This window comes from Puntigrus tetrazona, chromosome 14, assembly GCF_018831695.1.
Source record: "Puntigrus tetrazona isolate hp1 chromosome 14, ASM1883169v1, whole genome shotgun sequence".
Lineage (NCBI taxonomy): Eukaryota > Metazoa > Chordata > Actinopteri > Cypriniformes > Cyprinidae > Puntigrus > Puntigrus tetrazona.
The window spans coordinates 23,840,273-23,854,975 of NC_056712.1; the positions used below are offsets into that span (position 1 = coordinate 23,840,273).

General features: G+C 37.2%; 1 protein-coding gene across 1 annotated transcript; it reads right to left on the bottom strand.

Moving 5' to 3' along the window:
• Positions 1–1,295: 1,295 nt before the first annotated feature.
• slc7a11 (solute carrier family 7 member 11) lies at positions 1,296–11,980 on the bottom strand. The gene is made up of 12 exons (XM_043258064.1): positions 11,483–11,980; positions 7,746–7,872; positions 7,119–7,234; positions 6,535–6,660; positions 6,012–6,111; positions 5,890–5,934; positions 5,653–5,776; positions 4,981–5,084; positions 4,393–4,489; positions 3,962–4,111; positions 3,166–3,343; positions 1,296–2,484 (listed from the first exon to the last, which is right to left on the bottom strand). The coding sequence occupies exons 1-12, from the start codon at positions 11,760–11,762 to the stop codon at positions 2,429–2,431; spliced, it is 1,503 nt and encodes a 500-aa protein (XP_043113999.1). The 5' UTR covers positions 11,763–11,980; the 3' UTR covers positions 1,296–2,428.
• Positions 11,981–14,703: the final 2,723 nt, after the last annotated feature.

Here is a 14,703-nt window from a genome sequence, read left to right on the forward strand (position 1 = left end):
ACCAAGCTGTGCACCTCCATCTTCAGACTGTGTGAATGAACTGCTATGTGCAGACTTGTTGCAATGGCATTATGCCCATCTCTGGAGCTGGCCTCCTCTTGATGTTGTTGTACCGGGCATTTGTCCAACAATGGCAGGGATGTATGTTCACTCAAGTGTGTTTGCGTGCGTGTGTGTTAGTCTGTTGGGCCAGTGCCATGATCTTGGCACTCGATCCCGTTTCGCCAGCTTCAACTTATTCACGAAGTCATTTGAGCTGTGTTGCTTGCGATATGGGACCCCTGGTGGTGCCAACACAGACACACATATATATATTGTGCTGAATATAATACACAAGCATAACTCACATTGATATGATTGTGTGGGAGAAGTAAGGTTTTCTTCCTCAGCCATCTCTGTTTTCTTTCTTACTGTATTCTCATCTTCCCAGGGAGGCTCAGTAAGCGGTTGAGGTATTAGAGGAGTAATGCAATCATCCTAGTGGAATGGATCAATCATTCTGCTCCTAGATCCCTTCAAATGCCAACAACTTATCCGCACACACAAACACTGCCAGTTGGGTTTTGCATGTCTACTGTTATTTCATTGACTGGTCTCTTTCTACAACAGCTGAGTCTGTGAAGTGAGACCTGTTCATTGATCAAAATCTTCACTGTGGGACACAAGAACAGGTTTTTTGCTTTCAACATTATATTTCTTGTCGTGTACAATCCACGGCCCCTTTTAGGTCATGTTAGGACACCACATGGTCCAGATTACTATTCTGAATGTAATTAGACTGTAATTCTCAAAGAGAAAGCAGTTTGTGCTAAATTTTGACTTTTATAGGCTTAGTGAAGAATAATCTATAATTAATCTATAATTGCACTCGTAGATGGATTTGGTTTTTTGTACCGAGTGTTTTGACGTCCAGATCAGCTAATGCAGGACTCCAAAGTATGACTTAAATGGGCACAAAGTAAAAAAAAAAAACACAAAAAACATTTGCTCTTGAATCTTTGAATCTTGAATCTAATATGTTTTATGAGAAGTGTTTTTTAATGAGTCAGATAAAAGTCAGATAAAAGGATATTTTAGGTTTGTCCATTTATTGATGGGACGTTCAAATGGTAGTAGGCCTATGTCAAGAAATATGCAACAAAGATTTGGCATAAGAATTAACACCGATATTCTAAAAACCTTGAAACATTTATATATTTATATATAATAAAGTAAAGTGCATCTGTTTTAAGTAATTCTCATTTTTTTTTTCCCGTAAAAAAACAACATCAAAGAAACATTTTCTTCAGCAAAAGCAAAGACAAAGGCAAAGAGATTTATTTAATTTGGCAGAATTGGTCACACAAAGTTTGCTTTACAAAAGTTGTTTCTAATGTAGTAGTCAATATAGTTGTATAAAATATGCCGTACAAAAAATGTACCAGTGTCTCAAACACTCCTAAAACAGTATAATAATATAACATAACACTGATTTAATTAAACCCAGACATTATCAAGTAGGCTGATGTCTTATCAGGATATACAGTATGTGGGTGATTCAGTATTTAACCACACACAGTGTTAATGTGCAAAATCATTACTGACAATTCACTTGGGAGTAAACCGATCATAAATAAGATTAATTTTCAAGTTGAATGGGCGAGTAAGTTTTTAATAGCTTTAAAGGCAATTCTGGAGCGATAATCAACATAAATTAGTGCTCTGTGGAGTTCTCCTGCATGGTACAATAAAACAGTATTACAGCTAATAAAAAATATAAGATAATCCAGTGTACTGTATATAGAAATAGCACTGTAGTGTATACGACAAGACCCTACAAAATAGCCATACTGTCATAGCCATTATTCAGTTTGTACATGTACAGTCATGTCTGTATAACAGAATTTCAAATATCTCAGCCATTGAGGAGAGTGAAACAGATTATGTCCAAATCCCTGGCTGAGCCCATTCTTGAGTCACACCTCAGTGGAATCACTTGTTATGACGTCTGTGACACTGACGTGTATAAAGATATAGCAGTGCAAATTGAATAAGTGTAAGAGAAAAGTTGGCCAAGGTTTTAAATCACGGGTAAAATGCATGGACTTTATGTCAGTCACGTTAGGTGATTCGCAGCATTGGAAAATGAATAATGTGTTGAAATGACAGCGTTACGTCTCTTTCTAAGGTGGACTGAGGCAGGGACATCAGAGATACCGTATTTCATTTTGGATATACGACAGCAGTAGGTCTCAACTGGTTATGCTTGGGTTGAATTTTATTATTTGCATTCGGGATTGTTCTTTCTCTCTGCTGTCAATCAGAACACACTTGCAACCCATTTTTGGTCGTGACCCACCAGTTGAGAACTACTGTATTATAAAACCGCATGAATTAACAGGTACTGTATAGCCTACACACATACATGTGCGAAGAAAAAGGATAACGGTCAGTGTTCGGTAGGAACCACTTCTAGGATGATCTGTAGTGATCTGTTCATAGAGTCTAAGAAAAACAAGGGAAACAAACATTAATAACCAACTTTTCTTATCGTTGGTACACTAAATATAGATTGGTCGCTTTAGATATTCTACTAATTGTAAGTAACTGTAACTACATGTCAACTTGTAATAATTTGCAACTACATATCTACCAGCTGTCAAGACTGTTCGAGTAGGTTTAGGGTTAGTAGAATAAGTTGACACATACTTGCAAAGTTACTGATAGTCAGTACTTTTGTTTCCAGCCACAATATCTAAAAACCCTTTAGACATTCTGCTGTCTTTTAATTAAGTGACTTTTTGCTTAGAACAGGCAAAATAATCTGCCAATGGAGTAAGCAAAAACTCTGACTTGTTTTTTCTGACAATTTTAGTTTGTCATGAAAATCATGTCAGTATTTTTAGATATTTTGGCTGAAAACAAGACAAAAAGTCTAGACTATACAAGCATTTTTGCATTTTTGGACCCATTGAAATAAAGTGTTAGAATTTATTAAGTCGATAGTCTACTAATACTCTAATTGACATGTAATTTCACAGTTACTTACTGTTAGCAGAATGTCTAAAGTGGACTATTGAAAAAAAGTGTTACCAAATTATTAATTTGTAACTAGACCAAAACGTCTGTGCATATTTATAAGTTTGCCTTTTATATATATATATATATATATATGTAACCTCTGACCTGACAATTTCTGGAACCATTTGGGTTTTTTTTCAAAGTGGATGAATATGAAGTACGCAGGGATGCCTGTGAGTGAGATAGCGAAGCCAATCCCTGTATTGATTGGATCCGAATATAGAGAAAGAAAGACCATGAAGAAGCAGGTGAGGGAGAACACAGCAGGTATGAAAATAGGAACCTGAAAAAGAGAAAAACACAAAGATGAAGGAAAGTGTAATAAACCGCATGTTTTTTCCAGTTTAGACTGTATGTACAGTAGGTCTGTTCCTCATAAATCATATGACTCCAAAAGACTTGTAGTGAATGTAGTGAGCAGACGACTGTTGGCGCACTGTCATGGATATTCAATTTCATATCTAAAAGCGATCCACAGGCATATCATAAATGAATTTCCATCTTTACACACAGAGTCTTCTAGTTTAATCAGCTAAACTTTTTAATTATAACAAATTAAGTGCTTAGATAAGACTACAGGGGAAAAAAACAGTAACTCAGTGCACCTAAAAATATCAGCTTAGTTTGTCCGTGGTTACTTCGCAAAATAACGGGCACTTTTTATACAAAATAACCACCAGTTGACCAATCTCAGAGAACAGCCCCTGGAGCAACCTAAGATTAAGTGAACACAATAACAAAGTGACAGAGTACAATTGAGATCTCAGTAGCTTGGTTCACCTCTGCTCCTTAGAATTAAATCTGCTATGTTTTTCCAACCGCTAGATATTTAACCATTATATTACATTAGAGATGTATGAGATATGAGATAATAGGCTGCCAACAGAGAAAAGCGGGTCACCTTAAACGGTCGTGGCATATCAGGGCGCTTGTATCGAAGGTAGATGAGACCGACCACAGCCACCCCAATGAACAACCACCTCAGGAAGCTCATGAAGTTCAGTAAACTGTAGATGTCCCCTAAGAAGAGGATCAGTAGTGTAATCGGATACTGAAAGAAAGATAAGGTAGATATGAAAAATACATGCTGACAAAAAGTGAGTCCTGTAAAGTTAAGATGACAACGTGAACATATTTATTTTGAAGCTTTCGAATGCGTATAAGCCTGGACTGCTATTATGAGCAATTTTTTGTTTTTATCACCATTGAACATTGATACTTGAAATGTTCGGTATGTGGAAAGAAAGGATGCTGCAAATGGTTTTGTTCTGCTGTACAGGAGTATCAGTACAGGTGACCATTGAGTGGGACATGTGTGCGTCTATGACTCACCAGGACAATCACAGCAGGTAATGGCGTGTGTCGGCGTATGTGAATCATAGAGAGAACTTCAGGAAGCTGACCTTCTCGAGAGGCCACGTAGAACATTCTGCACAAGAGAGACACAATGTTAAAGCATTCACAGCAAATACAAACCAAGATCTACAAGAAGTTAATATTCTGAAACGTTGAAGGATTGTCTTTGAAACACCTAATGAAGAATAAATGTACTAAAATGTATTTGAAGTACATTTATTTTATGCTAAGTATACTATAAATATGGTTCTGGATCACAGTTGCGATAACTCCAACTAAAGTTAAACTGAATATTTGATTGTGCTAAAGTGGTATTATTGCAGGTATAAAAAGTAAATTCAATTAATCTTTTTTTTTTTTCCAGTGTATTCTAAATGTAATTGTCAACACACTCTTGTAGCAATTTGCAGGTTTTCACCCGAGATGGAGTTAATACTTTTACACTAAACAGATAATCTCCAAAAATCATTAAAATTGTTTTCTGATTTTCCTAAAACTTTCATCACTCTGTTTTAAAATAAAAATCAGGTAATGTAATCTGAGACTCAAAACTAGGACGCACACCTTGAGATAGCAAATAGGCATCCATTCATAGACCCAAAACAAGACAGAGCCACAAAAACCGGAACTGCGAATGAAAAGTTTCCCATCAGCTTCTCTGCAAATGTCTGTTGGGAAAGATGAATGGAAAGATAGGGAAGAGATGAAAAGAGAGTGAGAAACCAGAGCTCGTTTTGCGAAAGCAAAATAGGAAAACAACATTGATCTTCAATTTTTAGACTTGTTGGTGTTTATGAATAATCAGTGCAGTAAAAAGGCTATATTTTCCATAAAGAGCAAGCTTGTACAGAGACACGCAGGCTATAAATGAATGCATTACAGACGTCTAACGAGATGAGAAAGCTTTTAGAGCATTTCGGAGCCTAGATCTCTGCGCATGGATTCTGGTGCTGTCAGTTATTTGTGAGAGATATATGATTTCTCCAGCAGAGAAATAGACAGGCATTTAGAGCCACTGGCTTTATGTAATCACATTTACTTTACTGAGGAAGAAGGTGTTGACTGTTACAGTCACTACTGCAAATTGCTTGAACTCATTTTTAAAACTGGTATCTCTTTCTTAAAAGATCCGGTGACTGCTGCTATGTGAAAAAAAAAAAATGTTTGAATCTTGGTTTTTTGCCACTGCTGTTAATGAATAAGATGTGTGATAGAAGCAGACAGGGAGTCACCCACCACAGCTACGGCATTGGAGGCTAACAGCTCTTCTGCTGACATCACAGTGTAATATGCCACGTTTGTCATTGTGTAACAGATCATTACTATCACCATGGAGATGCAGATGGCAAGAGGCACCGTCCTGGGGAATGGAAATTAACACCTAAGTCATCACTGCGGTTTGGTTCTCCACAGCTGAACTAAACCATCAAAGCTCTTCTGCGGAAATCACATTTGTTATATCCAATCACTAACCTCTCAGGATTGTCCACCTCCTCAGTCACGAAATTCAAGTAAAACCTGTACGAGACCAAAAATTGCATTCAAAGACTTTATAGGCATTATGGGATTTGTGTGGAATTAGAAGGTGGGCTCACCAGCCGGCATAGGCGTACATCCCTGAGTAGAAGGCGAGAGGAAGTCCTGTCAAATCTACGGTGTTGACTTCAAATGCATTCTCAAAGTTTTTGGTCTCCCCTGCAGATGAAACCAGTGGAAACACAACCTGATATTCTCTCTAATTTGAGTTTTTTCTAAGGCAAACCTATTTCTAGTGAGTGGGCCCTTAATTATTAATAACAATCAAAAGTAACGGTTATTTCAACATTATATAAATGGAAGTAAAAATACGAAATGTAAAATATAAATAAAACTAAATTTTAATTTAATAAAGTTCCAAAGAACAGAATTTATTTGACGAAAAAAAATAATATAAATTGTAAAATTATACATTTAAAAAAATCTTACAGACATCAAGCTTTTAATGTTGGTTTGTATACTTTTTAAATATATTAATTATTTTTAGATAACGTACATTTTTATTTTACTACTGCCTTTTGCTGTTAATCAAAAAACTATAGCCTTCATTAGCATAACATAAGCGTAATGCAAAATAAATACCTTTGAAGAGTTGGTATATTCCTGGAACAATGATAATGGCAATAGCGAGCAGCTTGCTGAATGTGAGGAAGATCTGGATTCTGGCAGTCCAGCTTACACTCATGCTGTTTAGATACATTACCATGGCTGCAGTGAAACAGAACACACAATTAATTTATAATTAATTCTGCACACATAATCAAGGGCATACAAACATATTGTAATCAAGCAACACTATATTTCTATAAAAAATAGTGCTCTCAAAAAATTAATTGCATTCAGAATAAAGGTTTTGGCTCCAGAATATATGTATACTGTATCTATTCATTATGTATAGATAAATACACACACATACAGCATAAATATTTTTTTAAAATACATGCATTTACATTGTAATATTTATTGTAATATTTTGTAAATATTAACTTTTTTTTTTAAATATATGCATGTATGTGTTTGTATTTATATATGCATAATAGCTATGTAATAACTATGCACACATAAATAATATAAACATACATTTTTATTTTAAATCTGATTAATTGATACTAATCAATTGACAGCGCTAACAGAAATCTAAAGAATATGAATTAACTTGAGCTTACTGATTCCGATTGTTGTGGCCAACTTAATGGCAATTTCTGGAACTCCACACGGCATGAAGATGGGCTCTAAAATATATCTGCCAAATGCCAGAGCGATCACAGCCAAACCTGCAGGTCTTCAAGATAAGAAAACAAAGGCTGAGCACTGTGTCTGGGGAAATCTTGTAATTACTCAAAAACGTTCTCATGATGTTTATGATGAATAACAAATGCAACAAAACATCTCATCTCGCATTTGTCTCTTAAAATCGCTAATCGAGTCTCACATATATCTGAGGCGAAACTTTGTCGTGAGAACATGCTGTGCTGATGCTGGTTTGCTTTTAAGCTTTTACAGCTACAGATGTTAATCTTGATGGTGTTGTGATTACATATGAACCTGCTGCATCCAGCCCTCGAGCCTTTGCGTGAGAACCTCCATGATGGCTTGTTCATTGTCATAAAGCACTTCATCTCTGTTTTTCATTCTATGACTACAGGAGCCCAGTAGTAATATTGAGAGATCACCTTCATCTGGGAGACTTTGCTTGTGTTTATTTGGAGCACTGAAGGGATTGCGTTTGTTTATTCTGGCAGTTCTCCAGAGACCTGACAATGAAGACGAAGGATGAATGAGGATTTACTGACCTTATGGCAATCATGTCGGCCCACAATCGCACAAAAGCCACTTGCGGACCAAACGCCTCCAGAATGTATGTGTAATGGCCACCAGATTTTTTAATAGATGTACCCAGCTCAGCATATGATAGAGCACCTGAAGGGGACAAAAGGAAGAAATAGTTGGGAAAATGAAGGTAAAACTTTTATGCTTTGGAAAAATGAGGTGACAGTGGCTGGACAAAATCCAGTCGTGGATAGCGAGTGCCATAACTATTCAGGAAGGTGGCAAGATTCATACAACACCTGCAAAGCAACCCTAAAGGCACATGGTTAAGTCCGTTCATTAGGACCGTCTGTTTGTCTTTGAGAGGGCAGTTACACAAGCTCTTTTTAGTTCTATTTATTTTAGCATTTTCATGAATACTCTGCTTGAATCAAAGCCTGCTTCACTCGCAGCCCTTGACTTGTGAGCTTCAAAAGGTAAATGTAAAGTGAGATCTAAAATACAAGGCACAACAGGAAAGTTCAGAATGCAGATTTGAGAAATTCTGGATGAATGGGCAGGTTTTTTTTTTTAAACGACGGCTCAGCTTTTCCTCAAAGCCTGCAGGCTGCGGCACACAAAAGAAAGCTGACAAGTGTGAAATGACTCCTGACATACACATGAATAAACACACTGTCAAACAATGCTCTTCTTATTCACAAACTAATTCTTCTTCGACACACACACGAAGCCATCAACCTCCACGGTGTCAGACCGCGCTCTCCTCACCGTCAAAAGATGGCATAAGACAATATCGGCCTCTATCGTGCATGGATACACACATTACGCATTAGAGAGGCCCTCTGTTCAGGTTCTTCATGCGTAGCCTGAAATTCTTGCTTAGAGACGATCCAGTAAAACCAGGACTTCTCACTAATGTAATAAATTAGGGAGAGCTCATCTTCAGAAATAGTGTTTATAGTGGAGCTTCACTCGATGCTGTGTGTCATGCATCAATTGCCAAATAAGCAGATTTAGTCTTTGGCTTTTATAGTGGTTATTTTATTATGTTATCTAAAGACATTCGGCCCATTTCCCATCAGTTTCTTTATTGCAGCTGTTTGATATATTGAGCTTCCTGAACTCAGTATTTCAGGAACTCAATACTAAGGATTTATCCTCTAATGTTGACTGAAAACAATCTACAGCAAATTAAGTGTGACAAGAAAGTGTAGGATTTGTCAAGTCCCATTAAATATTATGGTAGCATTAAAGATTATGGTAACAATTTCTAATGCCATCAATTCCTGGATTAGGTATCACAAGCTAAAGAACATTTTTTTTGTGGAGTTTGTTAATCTAGGTTAATGTTAATTTAATAAATGTTACTGTTGTTAATGTTAAATGTACAGTTCATCAATGGTTACATGTTAACTAATATGGATCTTGAAATCTTTGTATATTATACGTATTTGGAAGCTAGCATGATCCAAGATGAGTAAATGCTGTAAAGTTAATTGTTAAACAGTTAGCCTGTGATATACGCACCCTCTAGGCATCCTGTAGGTGTATATGACTTTGTTCTTTCAGATGAATCCAGCTGAAGTTATTCTGGCCCCTTCAAGCTATATAATAGGGGTAAGGCGGTGCTTTTTGTCAACAGTCTAGAAGACTGTTGAAATAAAGTGCATGCATCAGTAATAAAACATCCCTCACATGGCTCCGGGGGATAAATAAAGGCCCCCTGTAAGAAAAATATCCATGTTTCTAATGAAATAAACACTTTTTTTTCTCACATCCTCTGACTGTCAAATAAGGAAGCTATTCAGGTGGATGACTTAGAACATATGCGTCACGTGCCTCTGAGATATGCTAATCTCGCAAGTGTGTTTACAGGAGCAAAGGAAGCAAAGTTCCCTTACTAAAGATGCTCCAGCATTTTTCTTTATAAATCCTTGTTTTGTACATTATTTCGTGACCCATGTTTTGTTTTGTTCTTTTTGTAATTAATCACCCCTTTAATCACTAAACACTGATGCAACGCCAGTGGAAGTGAGAAAAAAGTGTTTATGTTTGAAACATGGATTTTTTATTTTTACAAAAACACAGGGATTCGCTACAACAGGCCCTTATTCATCCCCTGAAGCTATGTGGGGCACATTTTATTACGAATGCATACACATCATTTCATGTCTTGTGGACTGTTAACAAAAAGCATGCACTTAAACCCATTATAAAGCTTGGAGGGGCCAGGATCATCTGCAGTGTAACTCCAATTGGATTCTTCTAAAAGAAGAAAGTCATGATTTAAACGTGGGCTATTTTTCCATTTTTGGGTAAACTAATCATTTAGTTTAATACATAATACTCAATACAGCTTTCTGATATTTAAGGTCAGTTGGGTTCATAAATAATTGAATATTATTTTACAATATAACCAAATATTGTTTCATTTCAAGCACCTGATAGAACACATTTTTAAGTTGTAACATGAACCATGAGTTGGCATAAATCTTTTTTTTAACAAGGTGTTGGTGAAATGATTGCTCTGACTCAGAGTTTTCTAACACATCAAAATGTTTTGGCAATGTACACATTGATCAACCACATAATGATGTTCATGCAAGACAGGTCTTTCCATCCACTGTTTGAACAAACACGGCTTTATCCACTGTGGCAAAGTTTCAAATAGGCTTACTTCCAGATGTGATTACAATCATCCAATCCTTTCTTTCTGTATTTGTGACTTTAACTAGCAGTACTCTTCTAACCAGTCAGGAAAAAGGTGAGTTATGGGGTGCCAAATCAGCAGCAGGTGTTAGAGAGACACATAAAACATGTATGGCTTGCTTGTGTCTGTAGAATACAAAAGAAGTTTAGCTGAATGTCCAAGCTACGTACAGTAAGTCCATATAGTGCAGTGGTTCCCAACCAGTGTGCTGCGGCACTAAGGGGTGCCGTGAGATCTTTTGAGGGTGCCGCCAAAATTTCGGGGAAAAAATTCCAAGGGTGCCTCAAACAAGAAAAGGTTGGGAACCACTGGTGTAAACAGTATTCTCATATCATCTAGGACTAGGTATAAGGTGTTGTTGCATGAAAACTCTCGAAATGAAACAAATAAATAAATAATAATAAAAAAGCTACGAAGATTTTAAATATCTATTTCCTTATAAGGGTGCCGGGAACTTTTGAAAGGCTTTCCGAGGGTGCCTCAAACAAGAAAAGGTTGGGAACCACTGATATAGTGAATCTAGAGAAAAGTTTTTATTTTCACTTTTTTTTTTTTTTTGTGAGTAATGACTTTGTTCTGGCACTAGAAAGTTTTATTGTCCTGTTTAACCTGCTAAACTACTTCTTTGATGTCCCATGGGAAAAAAAAAAGTTTGGAATGTTTGGAATGTCATGAAGCTTAGTAAATGACAATTTATTGTTTTAGTTACACGTCTTTTTAAGTGCACTTCCTTCAGTCGGCATAGTGGTGTGTGCTAACGAATGACTAAGTGAATGACGTAGGCTGTTAGGTTAGTCACAATATCAAAACTGCAAACAAATGCTGAAGTCAGCGTCTGTACAATTCCTCAAATTAAAATGCAACTGGTGATTCTATCAGGAACCAAGAATTCGATTGTTCCAGACGAGTGGGAGAGATATTTAGGTCATTTGTCAAAACTGAAAAAAAGATGAATGGTAGTCTGTGTGTGTGAGAGCATATGCACATGTTAACACACTTGTGTTTGCATATTTGCATAAGGTACCTGCTTGCGTTGTTTGTGACGCTTACCGAAAAGAGAGAGAATCCCACAGCCAATCCACACCACCAGTGACATTCCCACGCTGCCCGAGTTCTTCAGAATTCCCTTCGGAGAGATGAATATTCCTGCTCCAATGATCGTCCCGATGATGATAGAGATTCCTCGGAGCAGGGTCACCTTCTTCCGCAGTTCCACCTTCTCCTCTGGGGCCGCGACGTTCGGGTCTCCATTTGAATTGAGAGGGTCTTTCTCTCCAAAATTACTTGTATCCCCGTTGGGATGGGGAACTGACACATTCCTTCTGGGCATCTTGTTCGCTCACTCACAAACACACACACACATCGACTCAAAGAGCAGTGTGCCTCCCTTTACCAGTGGCACACGAGAGGCCTGAGTGGAAGGTGTTCTCACAGCAAACTTCTGATACGCTGTGACAAGTCTAAACAAATACAATGAGAAGCAACTTCACCCTCCTCTTTCCTCTCTCTCGCTGGCCTTTTTAGTGTCTCAAACACTCCCCTTTTCTCTCCTTTACCGTTTGTCTTCCTCTTTTCATCATGTCCTGTAATTTACAGGGTAATGCGTGTGTAAAGGAGGCGTTTCCTGTTTCTCCAGCGTAGCCCAGAGTCATGATGCTTTTGCAATAGTATCCGATTCTCACCTTTCCTCATGTAACATGCAGATCACACAAAGGCAACCGGCACTCACTTTAAACACTCACTGTTTTCAATCGTTCTTTCAAAGGCCCATTTCACTGCACTTGTTATAGACGTGTTCTGATTAGCAAGTAAGCAGACCTTAGACTGATAACAAACTCCCGTTTCCAGGATTGTGAACTGGCTGTGTTATCTTTTACTTATACTTAATGTTGACACATGGTTTTAAAAGTGAATCTAGGTCAAACCACATGGCATTAGTTACTGTATGTGTGTGTGGGTGTGTGTGCAGGAGAGAGAAGGTGTGTGTGGAATGGCTTTTTCAGACAAAGCCATTCCAGTCAGGCCTGATACAGTGTTCTGTAAATAAGAGTGAAGACGGAGGGAGGCTGATGTAACATTACATCAGATCGGCCCAGACACACAGCTGAGATGGATTCAGTGTTGTGAAACCATCACTTCTAATGATTTGTAAGTTATTACACCATAGCGGAATTTTGTAACCTATAACTCCCACAAATATGACTCATCAATGACTGTTTGAATCATTATGACTATGCAGAAATTACTATTAGTTGTGGCTACACTTTTGTACACATTTTTGTTCCTCCTTTTATGAGTATACGTCACTCAGATTTGTAATAACTTGATGCCACAGGAAAATCTTGTTAGATTATATTAGATTCAACTTTACTGGCATGTACAAGTACAAAGTAACAAAATGCAGTTTAGTGGAGGATATATTATGTGCAGGGATAAGTATAAAGTATGCATATGTTTGCTATATTTACAAATGGATATGTATATTTACAAATGTATGTGTACAAATGAGAATGTAGAGTGTGGTGGAATGAAGATTACATAGTGCAGGGGTTATGGGGAGATTGTACAAAGAGCTTTTAAACTTTTTATGTGATAAAAATGACTTTTAAAGTAGTTTAAAAAAGACACATACAGTAGAATTAATGTTATTTTATTACTATATATATATATATATATATATATATATATATATATATATATATATAGATAGATAGATAGCAAAAAGTATTCTTACCCCCTTTTTTTTCTTCAAAATGTTATGTTGCTGCTTTATATTAAACTTCTGTGGCTGGCCCACCCAAGGACATTCACAGATTTGTCTATAAGCCACTCTTGCTGTGTGTGCTTAGGGTCATTTTCCAGACTGCCCAGTCTGAGTTTCTGAATGCTCTTGACTGGGTTTTCTTTTAAGTCTATCTCTATATTTTGCTGCACTGAGTCTTCCTTCCACTCTCACGAGTCCTTCAGTCCCTGCTGCTGAAAAACAGCCCCACAGCACACAATAGCACACTTTACTGGAATAGTGATGAGCAGAGCTGGTTTCCTTCAAACATGATGATTAAAATTGTGGTTAATTAGACCAGAGAATCTTGTTTCTCAGAGTCTGAGGGTCCTTCAGGTGTTTTTTTTTTTTTTTTTTTGGCAAATTCCAAGTGTGTTTTCAAGTGTCATAACTGAGGAGACGATCAAGTTTTGCCACACTGCCGTAAAGCCCAAATTGATTAGAGGTTGTAATGATGTTTTTCCTTCTGTAGATTTCTTTTATCTCCACATATGATTGTGGAGCTCAACTAGAGTGGCCATCAGTTTCTTGGTCACCACGGTAACTAAAGCCTTTCTACATCAGTTGCTCAGTTTGGCCAGGAGGCTAGATCTAGGAAGAGTCCTGTTTGAGTTTTTTTGGTTTTATTTTTTTTTGGTTTGCCGCAAACCTGTTTCTCAGCTCTTCAGGCTGTTCCTTTTAGCCTCAGTGCATGGTTTTTGCTTTAATATGCATTATCAGCTGTTAGACCATTGAGTAAGACGTGTGTTCCTTTCCAAATCGTACCCATTCAATTGAGTTTGAATGGGTGTGAATACTTTCGCAAAGCAGGATAGATAGACCACAGCCCAGCAGAGTATAGCTCCAACCCCAATTAAACGCACCTGATCCAGCTAATCAGCTCCTCTGACAGATTTGAAAACCACATGGGCCATTGTTCAGCGATCTTGTGTCCTTGTGTTCTCGTTCTACAGAGTTCAGTTCCAATTCTCAAGAACGCAATGTGCAGATGACACTTGCCCAGATGTGTTCTTAATATCGAGGATGCATTGAGTGCAGACATGAGTGAATTGAACCGTTAGAAATTCCAGAAGACTCTGTGGGTGGTAAACTTTAAACTCATTCATTTACATTTGCATTTACATTTACTGAACATTAATTGTTTAGTTTTGCTCAATTTAAATAAAGTTTTAAGACCCGGAGAAAGTCTGCAGTATTTTATATTTAATTTTAATTTGACATAATAAAATAGTCATACATATAACACTGTACAAATAAGACAAAATAACTAAGACTAGTTATGAGACATGTTTATAATGTTACGTCTATTGTTGTGTCTATGCAGTCATGATGTTGCTCTCTCTGTTCTCATGGCCTTTGGAGTTCATTGTTCAAACCGTGAACTGAGATTGACACCCCTGTAACTAGGGTCTAATTATTACTTAGACTTAAACTACTTTTTTCTTCCAAAAAAAATAAAAATGTTGACATCCAAGCTTAGAACACAGTT